This window comes from Lonchura striata, chromosome 11, assembly GCF_046129695.1.
Source record: "Lonchura striata isolate bLonStr1 chromosome 11, bLonStr1.mat, whole genome shotgun sequence".
NCBI classification, from domain to species: domain Eukaryota; kingdom Metazoa; phylum Chordata; class Aves; order Passeriformes; family Estrildidae; genus Lonchura; species Lonchura striata.
In genome coordinates, this window is record NC_134613.1 from 11,120,597 (window position 1) to 11,144,306 (window position 23,710).

General features: G+C 40.3%; 1 protein-coding gene across 14 annotated transcripts in view; it reads right to left on the bottom strand.

The window, feature by feature from the left end:
* Positions 1-23,710, bottom strand: part of TCF12 (transcription factor 12) — a 160,798-nt gene that overhangs the window by 29,350 nt on the left and 107,738 nt on the right. For 10 of the 14 annotated variants that reach the window (XM_021546320.2, XM_021546319.3, XM_021546325.3 and 7 more), the window contains exons 9-10: positions 22,137-22,189; positions 618-723 (exon numbers count right to left, since the gene is read on the bottom strand). In XM_021546320.2, the coding sequence (XP_021401995.1) occupies positions 618-723; positions 22,137-22,189 (159 nt within the window). Of the gene's footprint in view, positions 1-617; positions 724-10,687; positions 10,807-11,132; positions 11,296-22,136; positions 22,190-23,710 lie in introns of those variants that run through there. The other 4 variants (XM_021546330.3, XM_021546327.3, XM_021546326.3 and 1 more) reach the window with 2 other exon arrangements.

The window sequence follows — 23,710 nt, forward strand, 5'->3', positions numbered from 1 at the left end:
AAAATAGCAGATTTAAGTAGCTGAAATGACTACATTACATAAGCCTTATCCTGTGTCTAAGTGCAGTTTCCCTTCTGTAGCACAAACTGAAGCGCTCTGTGAATTCCCGTACTGAGACACTGAGCTCTCAATGTGCTCCAAACCCTCACCAGATTGCAGCACGAACTAATTGTGTGACATGAGGCTGAGGAAATGGATTCTGCTCTTGTTTCGTTCAGTGCAACCCCTTTTTTTCTGGCATGCTGGATATAAAAGCATTTAAGACTATAAGACTGTTAGCTGATATTGTACAGTCAAATTCCAGAAGAGTCAATAAGCCCCCACCTCATTTTTCTCTATCACTCCAGTGTGCTGCTCTGAAGCCCCTACAAATCAAAGGATGGGAATTCTGTCCATCTGGCCTGGTGTGTAATCCCTTTAAATTTCAGTCAGCAATTAATGTCATGAGCAAAACTTTACATCAACAGACAGTTCCCTTCATCTAACTGTTTCAGAAGCATATAAAACTTAACCATAAGCTCTAGCACAATATGCTCTCTTTACACTTCTCCATTCACCCAGTAAAACAGTATCTGACTGCAGATTTCTGCCTAAAGGACAAGTGACATTTTACCCACCTTGCATAAAGAAAGTGCTAGCAAACATACTGCTTGGTGGCTTAGGAGATGGGTAACTTGGAGATTCTCTGTTGAAATCATCAGAACTCGGGGATGGTGCATACACCTACATATTGGAGGGCAATAAAAGCAGGTTAGCAATAACTGGGTGTCATGCATTAAAAAAACCACAACACCATACAGATATAGAGAGAGAAAGCACAAATAAAAAAAGAACAGTGTAGCAAGCCGCAGCATTTGTTGCCCTTGTTTTATTTGCTTTTTAGCAAGTTGCCACAGTACAGAGGAACTACAGTAGAATGATCCTAACAACACACTTTCTGGTGTGCCAACTCAGCCAGGTGGCCTGATAAAAGCCTGAATGCTGATTTTGCTTTCTAAGTACATGACTCGCACAGACTTGTTGCTCAAGATAAAAAGGAAGATAAAACAACTGGGCCCAAAACAAATTTTATTTTAAAACAACTGTATGCCTATTTGAATATTTAATTAGCTGGCATCCCAACAATCAGAAAGAAAAGAACATCCAGTGACAAATGGAAAGGTTTTAATGCAGCCGTTTTATCATCCATTCAGAAACTCGCACGCCTTTGGAGAGCCATCAGAAAGACACACATGCATGTCCTCAGGAAGAATCTTAAAACTGCAACAGCAAGCACATAATTTTCACACTGGCCTAGCATTAAAGAAAAGCAATACTATTGTTTTTTTCAGTGTTAAGACACCAGTGGAATGCCCATTCTCAACTTGAGCAACAAATTTTCTTTTCAAGTTAAAAATATAAGATACCAAACAAACATAATGACTCAAAGCCTTTCACTGTAGCAACTCTAACAAGAAATATAAAGTGCATTCAGGAATAAGTTCAGTAAAATGAACAATGCCCTGTATTCACAAAGTCAAGGACTTGACTCATAATTAGTTGCTCTATACTGAATATTGCAATGATTAGTGTGTATTAGGAGATAAATTAAATAAAAAGCAAATCAACATATACAACAGCAAAAAAAAAAAATAAAAACATTGAAACTGGAGCATCTTTTTGTTATGAAGCAAATAATGTGGTATTTTTAACTGTTTATTTGTTAAATACAGATGACTTCATAAATACATATACAATGAATAATTTAACAACTTTAAAGCTTATATAATGCAACTTAAAAAAGTGCACTATGCCCTAACATTCAAAAGTGATTATTTTGATTCCCCCCACCCCCATGCGTGTACAGACACACATATGTTTCTACAGCATTCACAACTCTCCCTGGTCTTTGAGATGTTGTTTACCAAGCAAGAGAAGGGCCAGGAAAATCAAGCCAACCAACAAAAAAGCCTAAGTTCCCCTAAAAAAGAACCATTGTCCTCCCAGAGGCTGACTGTTCTGATAGGGACACTGAGGATAGTGAAGTGGGCAAGTCCCGCTCCATTTGCATCCCAATCCCCCTCCTCCCGCCGAACGCTTTTGCAGCCCTGCTGTTGTGGGAACAAATGGCCGGGATGTGCCTGAGCCAGCGCCTCTGACATCACCCGCACCCAGGCACTGCACTCTCCCAGGCACTGCGCTCTCCCAGGCACTGCACTGCGCTCTCCCAGGCACTGCACTGTGCTCTCCCAGGCACTGTGCTCTCCCAGGCACTGCACTGCGCTCTCCCAGGCACTGCACTGCGCTCTCCCAGGCACTGCACTGCGCTCTCCCAGGCACTGCACTGCGCTCTCCCAGGCACTGCACTGCACTCTCCCAGGCACTGCACTGTGCTCTCCCAGGCACTGCACTGCGCTCTCCCAGGCACTGCACTGCGCTCTCCCAGGCACTGCACTGCGCTCTCCCAGGCACTGCACTGCACTCTCCCAGGCACTGCACTGTGCTCTCCCAGGCACTGCACTGCGCTCTCCCAGGCACTGCACTGCGCTCTCCCAGGCACTGCACTGCGCTCTCCCAGGCACTGCGCTCTCCCAGGCACTGCACTCTCCCAGGCACTGCACTGCGCTCTCCCAGGCACTGCGCTCTCCCAGGCACTGCACTGCGCTCTCCCAGGCACTGCGCTCTCCCAGGCACTGCACTGTGCTCTCCCAGGCACTGCACTGCGCTCTCCCAGGCACTGCACTGTGCTCTCCCAGGCACTGCACTGCGCTCTCCCAGGCACTGCACTGTGCTCTCCCAGGCACTGTGCTCTCCCAGGCACTGCACTGTGCTCTCCCAGGCACTGCACTGCGCTCTCCCAGGCACTGCACTGCGCTCTCCCAGGCACTGCACTGTGCTCTCCCAGGCACTGTGCTCTCCCAGGCACTGCACTGCGCTCTCCCAGGCACTGCACTGTGCTCTCCCAGGCACTGTGCTCTCCCAGGCACTGCACTGCACTCTCCCAGGCACTGTGCTCTCCCAGGCACTGCACTGCACTCTCCCAGGCACTGTGCTCTCCCAGGCACTGCACTGTGCTCTCCCAGGCACTGTGCTCTCCCAGGCACTGCACTGCGCTCTCCCAGGCACTGCACTGTGCTCTCCCAGGCACTGCACCGCGCTCTCTCCCAGGCATTTCACTGCGCTCTCCCAGGCACTGCGCTCTCGGCCTCGCCTCACAGCAACACCATCGCAGCAAAATCCCTGCAATTCCACAACGGTGGAACCAGGACAAGGGCACAGGGCACGGGCACAGCTGTCTGGATGAGCCATGTAATGAAAAGGGCAGCAGGTAAACAGACACCTTGGTTAGGAGGAGTCAAGTGGAAAACTCAAAAGTTTTAAGTTATGTACTTGTTTACCATTGGTTTTTATTGAAAACAAATGAAAATTTTTTCAGAAAGCTGCTCAATATTTTACTCGAAATTTTTCAGTTTATGGAATAGACGTAAAATAGAGATGCTTACCAGACCTGAGTGACAGAATGACAATACATTCTGAGCAATGTTCGCAGTACATATGTATTTACTCTATATGATGAATGCATGTATATTCCATGCCTGGGACATATTTTAACAGAAATGTCACTCTGTCAAATTGTAAATACTCGCACTCATAAGACTGCAAACATATTAGGTAAAACTGGGCTTAATTTACAAGTTCTCTGTTGTGCAGAATAACACAGCATATGCTATAGCTGATGGATAATCTATCACTGTCACAGGACAGCAGTGGAAACAAAGCTTTATGACATTTAGCACTGCCATGCAGATGTACACTGATTAATGTGAAGTCACCTACAGTGACGAATTCTACTTCTTTTAAACTGCAATGTTATCGATGAGATTTGTAAACACAAGCTTCAGACTGAAATTTGAACATTTTACATAATTGGGCAATTTATAAAAACTGATTAAACACTGTCTCGAAAGGGGAATTAAAAACTCCTACAAATGTATAATTTACAAATATGTATGTACAAGCCATTAACATAATAAAAATGTTATGAATTATATAAACGTAAAAGAGGCCCTTCCAAACAGCTACATGAAAGTCTTAGCACAGACACATAACTTCATATAGTTTCTGCTTGTTTTGGTATCTTAACTATAGCTTGCAAAAACATAGCTGCAATGTTATGAAGCTGCACTTGTGCCAGTCTAGATTTTTCAGATCAAAGGGTTCTTGCGGCAAAACACAACTGATGTGGTCTCAAAGACTTCATTAACTCCAGATGTGGGGAAATAGCCAGCCAATTCCACAAAAGGAGCGAGTCTCTTTTAGTTACAATCAGAACTACCCACAAATTAAAACCAGGCCTCTGATGTCATCTGATCACCTGCAGATGAGCGCCGGGTTTTTTCTGGTTAATGACCTAATCATAATTTTTGTGCTGCGTTACTACAAACAAAATTTAAAAGCAAAGGAGAAATTTTACTAAAATTAACCCAAAGTCTATGAGATGCAAAATACAAAGGTTTGAAATAAGAAAGTTGACAAAAAGGATAAAATGTTATTTTTAAGTGGGGAAGCAATGCATCAGGGCAAGCAGTCTCTTCACTCTGAAAGGCCCACAAGCAGTGGGACCCCTACCAGCCAAACGTACCCCTATGGCTGCTGGCATGGCTGTGCAGAGGCTCCCCAGTAGGACTCTGTGTCCTACTTAAAGGGCTTTCTCTTCTGCAACAGCTGAGTAAGGCAGTTAAAAATATGATGTGGTTGTTCAAGACAGCCTCTTTTAGCTATTAAACTGATAACACTGACATCCAGGAGGCATCAAACCAGTTTTTCCTGGCTGACATTCCCACTAAGACAAGGAAGGAATACTGTTTAAAGGTCAGCCTGATTGCAGTCACCTTGAAGAGGGTTGTCTCCAGCAGGTAGAAGAGAAGCCCATCGTTAATCCCCTCAAAAGCACTGTGCCCAAAGGCACCGACCGTGCCTCCATGCTGACAAGCAAAACACTCTCCCATTATGAATGGGAAATTCCCTTCCGATAAACGCAAGCCAAAACTAGTTTTTTTACATGACTTATCAAGTCTTGGACTCGACTTTTTTTTGGAGCTGTGCTAATATATACATCAATCCTAACACTGCAGTGCTCCTGAAGGGCTGATAGCCTCTGCTGAGGCAAGCAGGACAAACGAGTTGCAGAGGACATCAAGGCAGAGACCCACATCAGTCTCTCCTGCACCCTGAATTGGTTTACATCTCTCCAGCAGGAAAAGAAGGATGACAACTCAGATTTCTTTATCTGGGGTAGTGGTGGGGCCCGACTTCAGAGGTGAAGAGACATTAGCTGTACAACATCAGATTTTTGATTGGGTTTTTAAAAAAATTTGTTTAATCAAAACAAAAGTATCATCCCAGTTCTGAAATCTGCCTTGGTGATTACCACAGGTAATGAACACTACTGTGAAACTTACATGGACTAATATATCTAAAACATTTCAAATATTACTCACTGTTGCTTCTGTTTACTAATACAAGTGCCAATAACTTCAACAGTAATTTGAAGATCTGGGTTTACCAAATTTTATGCTACATAAAACTTCCAAGTCTTGTTCTATAAATGCATTTAATAAATATAACACTTGGAGTCCTGTTGGCATCCATCCTCTCAGGCAATTTTCCTGTTTCAAATTCTCAAATATTTATCAATGTTTAATATTAATGTTAAAAGCAGATTAAAAAAACCAGCAGTGAAGCAACCAAACCTACTTCCGATGAGCTCATGCTATCTCAAGACCAAGGCTCCCATCACACACACTGTTTATGATATTATGAATTATGTTACTCATTTAAGCATAGTTATTAGCAATTCTTGGAAGTTCAGGAAAATATTTGTCAAGCTGCTTGAGACAGAATTTTTTTGAAACCAGTAAAGATGAATAACCTATTCTGTAGCTTGCAAACTCTGCTAAGTAGCCTATCTGCATTCCATCAGCATCAGTCATGCAAGTGAGCACTGATGAATGATTTGTACATGTGGCAGAACTTTACAGAGTATTATCTGCAGGTTTTGCAGCAAAAGCTAATTTTGCTGAAAGGCAGTTCTAGGAAAAGGAAACTTGTTTTCATGTTTATTGTATTTCTGACAAAATCATATACTAGCACTTAAGGAATGTAGAATACTAATTATAATTTTCCATACTCCTCTATACAGCAACACAGAAGCTTAAAAAAAAAAACCCAACCAAACCCAAGATCCAGTCTAAATTATTGTCTGATATTTAAGGAAGAAGATAAAATTAAGAGCCCTAGTGTACTAAGTCAGTATCACCACATCCTCAAACATACTTTTGTTTCCAATACCAGGTGTAAAGGTTCATGCATTTAAAAAACCTTCTCACCATCCAAAATGAAAATAAAAGACTCCTTTAAGAAAACAGTCCTGTCTGCAAATCAAACCGTATTTTTTAAGGATGGTATAAAATTCAAACTTCTTAGAGTAGCTAAACTGAATTCCATCTTAAATAAATGTTTATGCAGTTTAGGCATGCTATACATGCCTATTTGGGTATTTTTGAAATGCAGAATCCCACTGTAATGATACATAGCAGAAGCACTTCCTAGCTTCTTCCCTAGGGAATGACAATTTTAGTCATGTTAAAAAGTGAGAGACAAACTTAGCAAAAATCTCAAATTCAGTATAGAGAAACCTTTTGGCCTGGTTTATTTTTTTTTTTTGTTATTATTATTATTCGTTTTTATTTTTATTGTAGTGTGAACTAGAGAGGGGGAGAAAAAGAAGCTAAGGCAGCAAAAACAACATTAGGAAGAAATATGTGTTTATATAGTGCTTGAAGATTCTTTTTATATTCTATTTCCTAAGCAAAATCTCTTCACCACAGTCTTCAAATCATGCTGTCACTAAGGGACACATGCAACTATGCCTTCAAAAATTCCTGATTGAATTCAGATTTTCAGGAAACAAAAACCAGAACAGCTGAAACTACTCCGCCTGTTTCTTAAGCTGTCCCCCTATTTCAGAAGGCTGCTCAAGCTGTGGGAGGAATCCCCAGCACCAGCAGTGCCCCCAGAAACACGCAGCAGTGGACACAGGCCATCTTTTCCGTTTGTCCCCCTCTTCTCTGGAGCCACTCTGGCTGTGCACCTCCAGCACAGACCACTGTATTTCTCCAGACAGACTTTGCTGTGCACGTGCTAATGGGAGCCAAGGCACGGAGCAGACGAGGCGTGCTCCTCTTTGGAGCGCGCGTTCTGAGCAATACAGATCTGCCCATACAGCACCTGAGCCCAGCCCTGCTGCTCTCATGTGCCCAAGGAAATGGACATAACCTTCACTTGAAAACATTAATAAAGCTTGTTGCAGACAAGACACCCTTCTGGCAGGGGACCACTGCTCTGCAGATTGGCAGTTCAACCCAATGGAGTGGAGCAGGGAAAACTCTCTCGGGCTGATGATTTGTAACTCATCATTTTTCAGTGGGATGGGGAGGGGAAAGAAAAGAGCGAGAAACAGAAAGAAATAAAAATCCAGCTGACCAGTGTTTACTACCTCTCTTTATTCAATGTCCACAGCCGCATACCCCTAGAGATTTTCCAGATGATCTTATATTTGTCCTGACTCACAAATGTTAGCTTTGACCTTGTGTAAGTTGCTGTGGGCAGCATATGGTACAGAACAGCTTTAATTGTACCTTCCTCCCTGTGTACTAGCTGGCCCAATACTAATAAAAGCGAAATTGAATCTTAGCACCTGGTTGCTCCAAAATTTACAAACCGAAAACATTTTACATGGACGTTAGAAGCCTTAGTGCATTATTTACTGCATATCAGGCACAGCAAGGCAGGCTGTCGTGTCCTCTGAGCATCATGCAGGATTACGAACGTTCCGCTCTGCCCTAACGCTCAGTGACGGCCGCCAGAGCGGCAATTGCTGCACTAAAAAAATCCCCAAACACACCCAGCTCTCCCCGCATCTCTGTGCATTTGTTCATCTATACACATGGGCTCGTCAGAAACATGTTTATAAAAAGCTTCTTACACACTCAAAATTCTCAAGGAAAAGAGTATTTTCTCAAAAAAATTCCCAATATAAGCTAGTTCACCAAAAAGCAGATCACAACACACTGCATATATGCAAAATACCTATATTTCCTGACTTTTTTTGTCCTTTTTAAATAGGCATTGTAGAAATCTACTGTAAAAGATGCAGGTTCTCCATTCTGGAGAAGAGCTCAATCTCAGCCTATGATGAGAAAAATAAATATTTATTTAATAATAAAATATACTTGTACATAGACTGGTAAATTAAACCAACCCATAAAATGCACAAAACAATAAAATAAATATATTCACAAATCTATTCTCATATGAAATAGTAGTAATAGGCGATATAAAATAAAATATAATATTTTCCAAAAATTATTCATTTTGGTGATAACTGACACATTACTGCATTATCACCTACTTTAAAATAATTCTACAGTACATTTAGAAAATAACGAACTTATTTCTATATTTGTCGGTGAACTGAAAACAGTGGAAATCATGCAAGTCTATTTTACTTTTAAACACAAAGATGGACTCAGACTTCTATTAAATATCATTTCAGTACCATTGTACTTCCTAAAATCTAAATTAAAAGGCCACAGTGAATGACAAAGTTTGCTTAATTGTGCATTAGTTTAAAATAAAATAAAACTGCAAAAAGGCCTAATTTACATTTGCGCAATTATCTCTACCTAAATATTTCTGCGGCTTTATTTTTAATGGAGATTAGGTATTTTGATTATTTGGAGGGCTGAGGTCTGCAGCATGGCTCTTGAGTAAAAAAGAAGATAAAACTTTATTGATAGAAAAAAATTTTAAGTATAGTTTTAATTTTTTTCCTAAAAGCTCTATATGAAAATGTTTTAAGCTTTCCTTACACTTAGAGTATTTTCTATATGTCAACAGGTGAAGGGCAAAAGAAAACCAACCAACCAACCAAACAAAAAAACCCCAAAAAACCAAACAACAACAAAAAACCCAGGCTATATCTAGTGCAGTGCAAGTGCTTTATTTTCTTTATGAAACAGATAAGGTCTTTTTACTTTTTGATTTAATGGGGATTCTTGAAATACATATTTTTTCCTATAGGATCTATCACACATAACAGTAAAATTTCACTCATCAGCAAAGGATTTGTATTAAACCACTACTTTTTACTTTGATGAGTCCTTCCTAAAACAAAGAAATTAAATAAACTGAACTTCTCCTAACAGTTAAAGTCTCCGATTTATATTTCAGGCTTTAATATATGTGTCAGTCCCTACTGAATCATCTATTGGGCTGCTCATATGCTTGGTTTTAAGCATAATATTAAGCTTTGTTTTGCCTTACAAATTAAAGAAATTGAAAAGAAGAAAACATTTTAAATAAAAAGTTTACACATTTTCTACGTGTGAGTTCTCACTTATTTTGTGAGTAAATAAATCAGATTTTATATACATTAGCAAGTATCGAGGAATGCCAGCATCCAAAATCTAATACAATAATCTAAATAAAAATCTCCAACTTGAACAATGCTAGCAACTACTATTTTATCAAACAATACAAATAAAAGCACTAAGACATCAAAATTAGGGTATGTTCTGTTCTCTCACTGCAGAAAGGTTCATACAAAGATCTGGCATACACACCAAGAGGCGTGCTTCAAAAACTAACACAAAAACCAATCCCACAACTCCACATAACCTCCTTATGTATATTTAAATTAGTAATTTAGGCAAACTTGCAGTATTCCTAGGAGAAACAGTGGTAAAAGTTACTAAGGTTTTTTTTTTTAAGAAATTAAATAAAACCTTGGGCAACATGATATAGGATGATCATATGATTTGTCATCTATTTACTAAGTTTTCAAGCTCATAAAGGTCACCTCTGACCCATAACAGGCACATGCTATCAATTTTCAAGCCATGCCCTCCTACAGTACCAGCACTTCCATCTACTATATGCCTGGAAATACTTAATAAGATCAAAGCCTTTTTTCCTGCTACAAGAACAAAGAGAAATGTTGTAATAGAGTGATCTGTGCTCTAGAAAGAATAAAATCAAAACTCCATGCAAGTTATATTCCCTTTGCTTCAGGGGTATTGTATAGTTAATTTTACTTAAGTCTTATATATATCTTCACATAAAACTTCAAACAGATTGTTTTAGCCTAGGAGCAGACATGAAAGAAAAATCATTTCATATTTGAAAGGCAGCTGGCATTTATACTAAAGGAAATGAAATGGAGACCAAGTGATTTTACTGATTCCTCAATCTCTCCTCCAGTGTCTTTGCTGTTATTCAAGAAGCTCGTACACAGCGTCTTCTATGAATGTAAAGATTCATAATTTAATTACCATTGAACAAAAATCTTGGCAAAAAAAAAGTTTACTAATGAAAGCAAAACTCACTTAGGCCCACGGGAGGTGGACCAGCAATAAAGAAACAAAAGAAAACCAAAAAAAGCCACAAAAAAAGATCATTATCAGTATCTCTTTTCCTACTTAATACTATTTTTATAACAGAATAAAGCCAAAACCACATACAACATAAACAGACTGGGAGAAACTCCAGTTGTTAATTTACCATCGTATGCTAATTTTTACACGCGAAACTCAGAACCGGCGTTCTAATTTAAAAACTAGAAGTATTTACCACGAAACAGAAATACCTCGCTCGATTTCCACAAAGTTAAATGCAAGAGATTTTCGCCCCCGCCCCCTCTCCGGAACCCGCGTTCGCAGGACGTTTCGGGGCTCCGGGCTCCCGCGGCGAGAACCGGCGCGGGCGGAGCCGGGGCGCTGCGGAGCGCCGCACGGGCAGCCCGGCAGCGCTCGGGAGGGTCCTGCTCAAAAACAAACCCGAAACAACCCCGGCCAAACCCGCAACCCCCGAAGAAAAGGCGCGGGCACGCAGGAGCGCGAACTTCGGCGGGTCTTGCGCGGCCGGCCGTCCCCCGCCGCACAAAGCGCCCCCCGCCCCAGCCCGGTCCCCTCAGAGCCCGACTCGCCGCGCGCCCCCGGGGAGCTCCCGCCCCAGCGCAGCCGAGCCGGCGGGGCCCCGGAGCCAACTTGCGCCAGCCTGGCCGGCGGCCCCGGACAAAGGCGGCCCCTCACCGTCTTGCCGTTGTAGTAGTACATGAGGGAGCTGCTGCCCACGCCGGGCACGGGGTAGGCGCAGTACATGGCGCGGCTGGCGCGGGCCGGGCTCAGCGCGCCGCCTCCCGCTCCCCACGGCATCCACCCGCCGCCGCGCACATGGAGCGCTCAAAGGCGGCTTATGCAAAGCAGGACTGAACCATCTCCGGCCGGCGCGGGGGTTGGGCGCGGGGGGCGCGCCACCCCCGCTCCGCGCCCCGGGCCCGGCCCCGGGAGGAGGCGCGCACGGGCCCGCGGGCGCTGAGGGCTCGGCACACGCAGCCCTAGCGCCGGGAGCCGCGGGGAACCCGCACATGGGCACGTCCTGAGCCCTGAGATAATCGTCTGCTTTTTGTTTTAATTAAATTAGAGCACTTGTGGCCGTGCAGACGCTGCTCGATGCAGCTCCAGCCACACGGCCATCTGGCTCTGTCTAAAGTTGCTTCCAACTTTGGCAAACGCTTCCCAAAGGCGCGGGGAGCTGCGGGGAGCGAGTCCCGGGAGACAGCCCGAGCACCCCGCGCTCCGGGGCCCCTCCGAGCCGGGCAGCCTGGGCCAGGGAGTGACCCTGACACAGACAACACCTACACAAGGTGCCTGGGTCAAAAAAAAAAAATCATGTCAATATTTTCACTGCATGGAATCATCCAAAATCCATCTTTAAGATGGGGTATACAAACTATAAGGAAGGATTCTCTTGGAAACACAAGTCGAGGGTCCCTTTATATTGTTTAATATATTTTTGTATGAATAAAGCACACATACGTGCCCATACAAGACAGGGCAGAGAAGGGGAGAGGACCTCAGAAACTTTGTCATATCACAAAATCGTGAATTATTCAACTCAGCCGACTGCAGCTTCCAGCACAGAGATCCCTCAATATTTGCACACTATCAATGCCTGGTAGGGCTTTTTGCTTTCTCCACTGAGCAGAGGCATTAACTAACATTAACTCTTAATGAGCCGTACATTTTTTTATTTTCTACAAGTGAACACAGCTGGTTATTAACTGAGCTTCTGCTAAGTCAGATACTGGAAAAAAATCCAGGAAAAAAAAGGTTAACACACAACCATGTTTCTCCACCTCTATTTGTGTCTACTGCCAATGCTGTGAATTCTCCCTGCCTTCCTCCCGACAAAAGCAGGAAAATATTTCAGGATAAGGAAAAAAAAAATGGGTAAAGTTCAATTCAGCCATTTACAGGGAGAGAAAGCAAGTTGCAGAAGTCTGGTTCATTCTGCCAAGCACCTCGTGTGTCAGTGAAACCCTCTGAACTAAAAAGATCCACAAGGGTGATAAACTGACTGCAGCTGAATACTACAATCAGATAAAAATCTCTGTATAATGTCCTTTATCTCAGGACATAACCACTGTAGTGTCTATAAATATACAGAATATATACACACTGACAAAAAATATTCCCATCTCAAGCTTCAAATGCTTTTTCAGTGAACTCTTCCAGTCAATTAGACTACTGTGCTCAGAGTATGTTGGCAAATATATCCTGAAGTTTCCATCTGCTAAAGAACACTTGCATTTTTACTGCAAGTCAAACTACGGATCCAGAACTGTTTAACTATGCAGCAAAGCTAATGATATCTGAACCAAACTCCTCTCCAATACAAAAGGCGTAGCAGCAGCAGCTGCAAAAAAGAACATCACTATACTGCAGACTATTAAATTGCCAGGCCTGCAGAGTGACTGGCGGCTTCCTTCTTCCCTAGGGACCACAAAGACCCATTTCAGTCCCCAGAGAGTCCCTAAGAACCTTTGATTTGCAGCTAACAATGCCATTCCTTAAAGCTTCTCACTAATGTTCAGGACTCTACAGATGAGACATGCTAAAAGATCTTCAGACCTTTGCATGTGCTACTTCTTACACTGCAGTAGATTAAAAACACTACTTCAGAATAATGTACAACTTAGAAAAGTTGGAAAAGACACTTTAGCTTACAGACTTGAAGTAGTAAGAGAACCCTTAAAAAATAATTTTAGCATGCAGTTACTTCCAGGGTAACTGCAGTCAATTCTTTGACGTAAAGACTACCACCAACATAACTGTAATTGCTACTGCACCTCCATGCACACATGCCCAGATTTCAAAATAGTTGTATTAGAGATGAAGAGCGTGATCAAGCCCCCTTCAAATAATAACCATTATCAACCTAATATAAGCAATTGGAAAAATGTTAAAAACATCAAGCAGTGAAACCTAACTTGACTGTGAAGCATTGGTGGGAGGCGGCTCTGTGTTCAGCTGCCCTACACCTGTACAGAGCAATGTGACAAAAAATACAAAGGTAATACTAACTAGTAATGTTTACTAACACTATTAACATTTATCAGTAGAAGTAAATCATTAACCTTGTTCACCAGCACATGGGTAAGACAAAAGCAACAATATGATCAATAAAACTGAGGAACGCCACTGCAAACGTCTGTTTGTAGACAAACTGGTCCCTCCATAATGAGTCACTAAATGAATTTGCTCCTGGTTTACTTCCCCACAAATCAAAAGGATAACAATTGCATTTTACCGAAAAGGAAATTATTTGTCCTACACTCAGTTACATCATTGGGAATAAAGTCTTGAGTGCCCAATGCCTGAAAAGTATCACTGCATCTGCTCTACATTTACTGTATGAAAACATTGTTTCTCACATTTGGTACATTGACCATACAGGATCAGGCCACAATTCCATCAGCATATCAAACTTTAAACCACATAAGTTTACTTTCACCAGGATAAAATATGAACCTAACATGGAAGAATTTGAAAAGCTCCTTAAAAAAGTGCTATGTTGTTAGCAATAACTCTGTATTTGCAGGAACTGCTACCAGGTAACTATTCCAAAAGACTCCTGAAGTCCAAAGCAAGTTTTTGTTTTGTGGTTGCAATTTTTCTAATCCTCATTTAAGCCAAGCAACAGCTGCTCTGAAATTTGTTTTCTTAAGAGAATCATATTACAGTGAAATGAATCATAGCTGGATAAGCGGTACTATACAGGGTACAGTTGTTTACTCCATTTTTCCTTGGTGACAAGTCAAGGGTTAATCTTATGACTCAGCCTGACAAAACAAGTCAGCTGGAGACAGGGCCAATTTTTTAAACTTGATTTCAGACAGACATGCCGTCAGCAGAGGAGCACTGAACTGACATGCACTTTGTAGCACGAATTGTTTCCACTCATGACCCTGTAGTGTGTGTCAAAAACAATAAACTGCCTGTTCCTAAAGTATGTAAAGAGATTATGAAAGCTGATGCAGAGTGAAATACTGACCTAAAAATAAATGAAGCTACCTGTAAGAGAATATTTTCAAAGATGATTTTAACACTAAGAGATTTTGTGAATGAACAACATTCTCTCCCTGAAAACGAACTTTTATGTGAAATACATTTTTGTTCCATTTATCAGAGTAACAAAGCGAATATACCATAAAGCATATGTAATTCATCACCTGAATTTATAAAAAATAAACACAATTTCCACATATTACCAAATGTTATTATACATGTACGAAAGATATAGTTACATAACTCTCTCAACAGATGAGCGATTCTCTAGTCAAACATATTCCACAAAACTGAAATATCAAAATGCTTTAAAAAGGTTAATGCCTTTGATCAATTTTCTTATTTTAGATGTGCCTGTGCTAACACAAAAAGCACCAAATATTTTTGAATTATGTGCTACTAGAAATTAAAGTTCCTCTTTCACCAACAAAAGCAGGTGTGATGTGCAAACCCAAGTACCAAGAGTTAGCTTCAGTCTTGTTGAAAAAGAAAGTAACATGGTGAGAGCCCAAGCCTGCTTTTGATGGGGAACCCAGATCTTTTGTTGTTACCAGCTTCCATTAATGTCTTAGAGGCTAGGCTAACCTTCTAGCTTTGGAAATAAGGCAAAGGCAACTGTCCTAGAACTCTCTCCTTTCCACCCCACACTGTCCAAGGCTGGAACTTCTTATCAATTTCAAACACGTTCAACAGAGGAACAGAAGTTTCAGAAGTGATAAAGTTCTTATCAGTTCTAAGAAAACTGGAACCTGAACAGGAGACACAGACTCAAACTGATACAGAACAACCTGTTGCTATCTAAAATATACATAGTAATTTTGAGCTGTTTGTCCAGCAAAAATTGAGAAAAAAAATTCTATACATCTTAGGATTCCCAATATGACTTATTTTAAAGCCAAACATATATGATGATTAACTATAGCAAAGACAGAGTTAGGACCACTGCTAAGCCATGCACTGAATATGCTGCATAATGTAGCTGTCAGAATGGACAAGATCTCAAACTGTAGGAAAGAAACCTGGTTGTTTTCAGGGGAAAACACAATGCTTATTACACTGTCCTCTATGTAATTCATCAGCTAAGTAAATGTTAATTTATTTTAAAATCCTGGAAGGATAGCCTTCTGTGTTAACCAGCCACTAAGCATGCTGCTCAGCAGAGATGGAGCAGATGAGCTGTATGGAAGGCAATTTAAAATAACCCAGTAGACTAAATTTTATAGGCAATCCCTCCTGCCAATATCCAAAGGATGATGTTTTATGCAAATTAATTTGCTAATCTACACAAGAGCTAAAATAGTTTGGTGGTTTGCCTTTTCAAAGGGTTTGTCTTTAACTGCACATTTAACGTTCATGTTACTATAATCAGGGAAAAAGAAAGAGTTTGCAGGGATAGCGAATAGAGAGTAAATACTAATTAAATGGATATTAATTGCTATCCACTACTTTTACCTTACAGTATTTCAAGGTTGAGTGGTAGTTGTTGTTGATTTGGACTCCTTTTTTTCTGCAAAAATCGCCATTTAGCTGTGGCAGACATGGGTAAAAATAACAATTTTTTTACTGCAGGAGGACTTTTCTGTTTCAGCGGTTCTCAAAATAATAATTAATTTATTCAGCGTTCAAGTTTAATTTATCTAGTTTTATGATATATTTAAGTTGTTTCATAACTTAAATTTTCTCGGAATGGGAAGAATGAGGAAAAAAATTGCTGCAATACCCCATTCTACAGAATCAATCACAAAATAATTTCTTAGAGGAAGCTTCAAAACCATTCGAATATAACTTTATGATAGGATATTGCTCAAGTTCAGAAAGTTCTATTATTTTCTTGGAAATATAAAGCACTTTAGAGTTTCAAAGCCACTATAGGAAGGTCTTAACTACGCACATCTGCATTAAAAAATAAACAAACAACAGGGGCTCCACACCAGCTGCAGCTGCTGCGGGGTCGCTCTGCCGGCCCGGGGGTCCCTGCGGTGCTCCCCGCAGGCCCGGCCGGGCCTGCGGGGAGCACCGCAGGGACCCCCGGGCCGAGCCGAGCCGAGCCGAGCCGAGCCGAGCCGAGCCGAGCCGAGCCGAGCCGAGCCGAGCCGAGCCGAGCCTGCGGGGCGGGGCCCTGCACTGCCGCCCTCGGCCTGCAGGGGGCTGCAGAGGCCCGGCCCGCACACGGCGAGCCCCCGGCACTGCATCCTCCTCTTCTCGCCGCTCGGCAAATCCTAGCTCTCAGTGCAAGTGGAATGCAAAATCCCACAGCTGCATCTCCGAGGCTAACTTGCTGCCTGGTAAAACCTGATGTCGAAGCAGCCCGCCCCACTTGTGGGGCTGAGCGAAGGGAAGCCGCTCGCTTCAGCGCAGCAACACAACATTCCTCGCTACTTGCCCAGCTTGCTTCAAGCGTTATAAACATCTTCCCGCCAAAGCCACAAGTATTATCAAGCAAAAGATAGTAAGAAATAGTCTTCAGAAAAGCTTCTATCCTTATCTATTGTTATAAAACACCACACCAATTTGTGGTAATGGACACATTCATCTTTGAGGAAAAGCAGAGTTGCAGAAATTCCATGTGGCTTCTCCCTGAGTAACATGAGCTGCAACTCCGTACTTCTTAAATAAAAATTTTTCTAACTATGCACAAAATTTAAGGTTCTTTTATGCAGATCTACACTCTAATTTAAGAGCATCCAATACACTTATTTTGATATGTTATGAAAACTTCAAAAATAAAGTACCTCCAGTAAATCCAAACAGAGAAATTATTTGACATCATTATATATCCATCATGGATGTATGTATATGCAGGATTTTCAGGGAAGATCTCTCAATTAAGCAACCTTACCTTAGTTCACCACAGTCAGATGACAGGACAGTTAGTTTGGAAAAAATAATCTGATTGCAATTTTTTAAAACAGCATTTAAGAGAGGATTGCTCAAGAAGGTTGTTCATCCTGATTCAGTGAGAACTCAAGCTGAACTCCCGCAGCAGGACTTTGCAATGGGCTGCCTGGTTGTATAATGACAGATAAATGTTCTCATGTAGCAAAGAGCAGGTGGGATGCTATAATCTGATGGTGCTGCAGTTTTCAGATAGATTATAATCTGAGGGTGCTGCAGTTTTCAGATAGATTTCAAATAAAGGCCATGTTGAAAAAACCCTACAATAACGAGAAAAACAGACCTTTTTCTTATTAAATATAAAATGTCAAATATTTTTACTTGGTTTGTAACCTAATTTAGGGGTTGGATGTTTTATACATTTGCATTTTGTTCAGGTACATAGATGAACACAGTGTTCAATCAGTACTTAGCAAGTCCCTAAAAACTTTATTCCATAAATCAAGTGACCAAAGAACAAGCATAAAGCAGAAGATGGAAGACTGTGTACTGAGGAAGAAATCGTTAAGTTCTGTGTGGCATTATCCATAAAGATTTATTTACTCCATTTTGTTATTTAAAACTGCTTTCTGAAACAGAGCAGGGCAGCAGAGGAGAGGGGTCGGGAGAGTTCCTGCTGGCTTTGAGAGCTCTCGCTGTTAAAGACAAGTGACAGTTGAATGTGACAAGTGACTGTGCAAGGCGGTTCAGAACAGATCTAAACAAACAAGTCCTGTTTTTCACGTTTGGGCACTGTTTGTGGACAGTGGGAGAAAAAAATCCTACTAAGAAATGCCTCCCTAGAAAGTTAGTTAAACACAACATCACAGCCAGTTCAACATCACACAAAGTATCTACCCAGGATGCTCCAAAGTTTTGATTCAGAGCCAAACACTTCATAAAGTATTCCAACGGTGTTGCTTTACATCAGGCTACTTCAATACACGTGGACATTGCTAATACTGAGAGTCCACTCAGCGTGGTGAATATTATATTATTTCTAATGCAGACTAAACTTTAAACTCTCAAAAACTTGGTTTCAGATAATCATTCAGAAGATATTTCCCATTCTACCATTTCAAATAATCTCCTTTTACCCTTTAGGAGGGGTAGAGGAAGGAGAGAACACAGAAAGGAGTAACATTTATTATTTTTCTTCTTGTGCCATTAGAATCTTTATATGACATGTTTTGAAACATCTCTACAAGCTCAGTCTTAAGAGTGGCAGGAAAGCAGAAAGAAAAGTGTATTAAATGGGAGGTAGTTTTATGCATGCAAATATAGTTTGCTGTATCTTTGCACCATAAATAGTTCTTGCAAGAAATTAGCACCCATGGACTACACACATACCATAGAGGGTGATGTATGAGGAACCCCCACATAAGTTGTCTTACATGTATTGAAAAATTCAAGTTTGAATTTAGAAATAAATCCCTGGTATCAGAAAATATTAATTTGACAATCACTTATTAAATAAGTGCAATCCAAAGTGTAATATTAACTGAACATCTCAGGTACTATGGAAAGCCTAACATACTCAAAATACTTATTAGAAACTACACAGAAAACAAGCAGACACTTATGTCTGTATGTCACAGCTCATTTTCTGTAACAAAAATCAACAGATACAATGTATTCCAGTTATTTCCCTGATATGACACTAATTAAATAGCAAAAGAATGATGATAGATATTCACACTATTTTACTTAGAATTATGACCTCATGATAGCCATTGATTATGGTACTAGTAACAAATGTTAGTTTGAAGTATTTCCTGACTCCACATGTAAATAGGAGCCCATCCATTTTTGGATGATGATCTCCCTGGGCATTTCTGAGCAAGCCTCACTTGTTTATCTTCTCCCTGTGCAGCCTGAGCAGCTCTCTGGAAACCCTGACGCTGCTCTGCCTGGCCGAGGAGCTACACTGGCTTCAGGTCACATGATGATATTGGTCTCTGGCTTAGTCAACTCCTACAATCAGAAGAATTCTCAGAAATACAACAGTTTTCAATCTCTGAAGACAATATAACTCACTGAACAGTATTTCCCCCCTATAACATAAACAGCAATCTTGCTTCTCACACAAAACCTGGCTTTAAAAAAAATGTTTTTTAATTTCTGTCTTCCTCAGAGTGCTTTAAATTTAGTAGTTTTAGTTTAACATAAATGCTGGCATGTCAACATTCAAAATGTTTTGGGCAGTGAGTCACCACTTAACAAGTTACAACACAAAAACTTAAAAATGCATTTGCCTGGAACATTTAATTTTTACAGTAAGAGGACAAATTCAGATTGATTTGCATTCCAGAAAGAAGCCAAGCAATTCACCAGCACTTTTTTCTATAAGTTTTTACTTTAGGCCCTGATAAGAACACATTAAAAAAAATAAAACTCAAAACAAATAATTTCAAAAAATACCATACTAAACCAAGGGAAAAAGAAACAAACTAGAGGAAGGGTTGTTTGGGGTTTTTTGAATCGTTTTTACTTAAAAGACTATAATTAAATTACAGTTATCTAGGAAATTAAATTACTGCTGAGTATCCGTTGACATGGCAGCCTTATACTAACAAAAACATTGCAGAAACCAATATTTTAGAAACTGAAAAATTAAAAAAATACAGATTTGTATAACAAAATTAAGTATCATCTTTCCTCTGACTTTTCATATTATAATTAAACTTCTCTGCACTAAAGCAGCTTTTCCCCACAATACATTCTGACTTCTTACAAAGGTATATTTAAAATAAATACTACACTTACATAATGATCTACTCAATTTAAATTTCTCATGATGCTCAGAGAAATTTAGTTTTGTATCATCTTCCACATACACAGTATCTCAATTTTTTTTTGTAACGTGTCATTTTACTTCAAGACTATTCAGCAGTGAAAGCATTGAAATACAGAGAAACAGTGCTTAAAACCTGCAGCATCACAATCATTGATTATTCACAGTAGCTGCACTTAATTGCACAGATTGGTACAATGTTAATACAAATAAAATCTTTTAGCATTTCATTGTCTCCACTCTTACAGAAGAAGAATTAAATGAAAACCATTTGAAAAATACTGCTTGTTAAAATTAAACCCTGGTAAGACAAATGAGAGAAATCTTTCCTTCTCCAAAATGATCTCTTTACCTGGCTGATGCTACTAAATATTAAACATGTAGCGTAAGCTTTATTACTGCCTAGAATTACTGTAATAAATTTCATGAAAATTGCACTGCTATGTGTTTTAGCTTCTCTGACATTTTAAATATATTTTTGTTAATCTAGCAGAAATCATCTGCTAGACTGTAAAGCCACCCTACATAACACGCAACTGTTAAAATGTAAATTGCCAAACTATTTTTAGCTGCTGCTAAAGGGGGTGAAAAAAAAGGGAGGGGGGAAAAGAAGAATATTCCTGGCCTCGGGAATAATGATTTGAGGCATTGTGTTCATTTTGTTTATCAAGCAGCTATTCAGCCTCTAGTGGGGCCCAAGTGCTTATGCAAGCAAAAGCTTTTAAGAGTGCCTGCAGCTGCAATCCTGGCTTCCAGGTAGGCTGCAGGTTCAGAGCACAGCTGCCCCAGGCTATCCACACTATCTCAGCTCCATCTGGAAGTACTGTTAAAACAGGATTTCAGATCCCGGGTTCTGTCTGTATCATCGAGAGCAGGGGGAGGACGAAGGGAAAGAGAGGGAGGAGAGAACAGGGGAGATGCGAGGACTGGAAGACACCACGCGTAGTTCAGCCTCGGTACGAAATGAAAAGCTCAGCCCCATTTTGCTCCCGCTGTATTTCTGTTCCTGTGCAGTGTGTTCTATTCAGCCTATCCGGCTTTGAGTTATGACTCATCCAAGTGCACCTGCGCCCATGTGTTAAGTACTGCCAAATAAAAGCCCAACATCCATTTACACAACAAAGAGATGTATCCCGCAAGGCTGCGGAGCTTCCCCCTCCCCTCCTGTTTGTTCTGAGCAGGGGAAAAAATAATTCTGTCCTTCACTTCACTGGGGATTTTTCACTTCACGTGGATTTTTAAATGCAGATTCATTTATAAACAATTTTCTTCCTTTTAAGAATAAAGCATATTTAATACCACAAAACACCCCTATAGCATTAGATTATCACAGCCATTAATGATTTTTCCACCAAAACCCTTCCAACCTTTTTTATCAAAGCCCTTTATTCTCGAAGGATAAATTTTCAAGCAAAGAGGGATCAACAAACTAGTTGCTTGAAAGCTTTCCTGATGCTAGGCTGAAGTTAGGAAAGGCTTAATGAAGGCTTTAAAATCCACCAGGACTTCACAATGAACATCTGACTCGGTGATTTATGCATATTAATAACCTCAGTCCTACTGAGGCAAGCTGAGCTGTACATGTCCTCCGAATCTTAATGTCTTCAGCTCCACTGGGATTATTACAAATGTAAATTTCTAAGATTCTCAGCTATTAATCTCTGTCTGTCCTCCTGTTCAGCAACATAATGACTAATTAAACATCAAAAGACCTGTACAGGAGATCTTCTTTGACAGCTCCTGGCCCAGCTCTCTTCCCAAGAGAGGAATTCAAATGACAGGGACAAGTGGGTAGGAGCATATGAGCGAGCTACAAATCACTGCTATGAAATCTAAAAATTTCACATCAAATGTGTACTTAGTCCTGCAGAACCACTCCCAATTACCTAGCCTAGCTGTTCATGTCCAGCAGACAGCCCTCCTAGTGCTAAAGTTAAGTAATTTATATGAATGGCAGGTAAAGGGAATGCAATTTGAGCCCAATTTTTATCACTACAAGTAAAAAATGTGGTACTTACAGAAGAAGGCAAACCAGGGGGCACCTTTCTTACTTTCTTTGTCTGTAGAGGATCTGTACACAGAAAAATAGCATTTCATCAAGTATCTACATTATAGGTGGAAAAGAATAAATAGCTACACTACTCAGTTTTTTCCTTCCACGATGAATGTCTTACTTTCCAATTTCATGCATTTTTTTTATTCCCTGGCACAGAGATTTGTCTTTCACATCAATATAAAAATGTAACATAACCGTGTTCTCCTCTAAAATACAGTTTGCTAAATAGTTACTTTCAATTATTTTCCTAAGGAAAACAGTCATTCCTAAGAACAGTTTCTCTGAAGGGTATACTTATGACCTTATACACTTGCTAAGATACAAAGTATGGTTTTTAGATCTATAAGGAGGAAAATGGGACTTACTAGCAAGAGAAATGCTTTTTTTTTCTGCACATCACAGTAAAGACAGAACTATCCAAAAGGAATTTTACATTATTAATACGCTAAGAATACGCAGCTGATGTACATTTTATAGTTTTTAGAGTCTACCAAGATTGTAAATAAACAGCAAATTTAATGACCTAATTACTTTCCTTGAGTAATAAAGTCAATACATCTCAAAATTGCATGTAATAGTAAAGTTGGAGGTATGATACCTGCTTCTTTTTTGCAGCAGGTATTGCATTATAACAGAAGTACCCAGCAATTTCACTACCTAAACCAAGAATCTGAACCAGTTTATTCAGATGCTAACAGAATTAATCTGAAACCTCTGCATGTAAATTACAAATCAACTGATGTTTTGAATATGAGTATCTGGTGAGATTACCAGTTCAACAGTCAACTAATAAAGTCTTTAATTTAAAAAAAAAATCTTATTTTTCTGTTTTCATTCAGAACATTTATGATGATATGACAAGATAAAGGTGAGATAAGGTGAAGTATCTGCTGGATATCTTGAATGTCACCTGGAAGAGAACACTGCTTGGTTTCAATGCAATTTAATATGAAATTTAACAAGAGCTTGTTATAATCCTGGTCAGACAACTCCTTCTCGGGGATAAAATGGGCAAAATTTTATTTTGTTAGAAATCCTCAGGCAGCACATTTGTAGCACTTAACAAGTCTATTAAAAAAAAAAAATTAAAACTCAAGACATACTTTCTCAAGCTATTGGAAAAGACTTGAGATAAAAGTGTACTTCCTCCTCCTGACATTCCAAAATCATTTCCATGAATTTGTAACCACCACCTGCTATATCCCAGGCTACAAGCCTTGGATTCAACCATGACAGAAAGAGGAATATCACCAGTTTGAACACATTTATACCCCTGAGCTTCTCTTTCAAAGAAAAAGCTAAATATAGTCTGAAAACTCCATACTTCACCTTCATTTGTCTCACTTAATAATATCAGGAACTTCCCAACCTCGATACAGTTTGCCCAGGAAACAAGAACCTCATTCAGGACCATCTCAGTGAGTGCCACACACAGTAACCTCCCTGCACCTCTCGAGCAGCCTGTGGCCAGCTCCAACACCCCCAACTGCTACTCAAACCCAGAGCAGGTTACTACTCTAAGTAGCTTCTCACTAA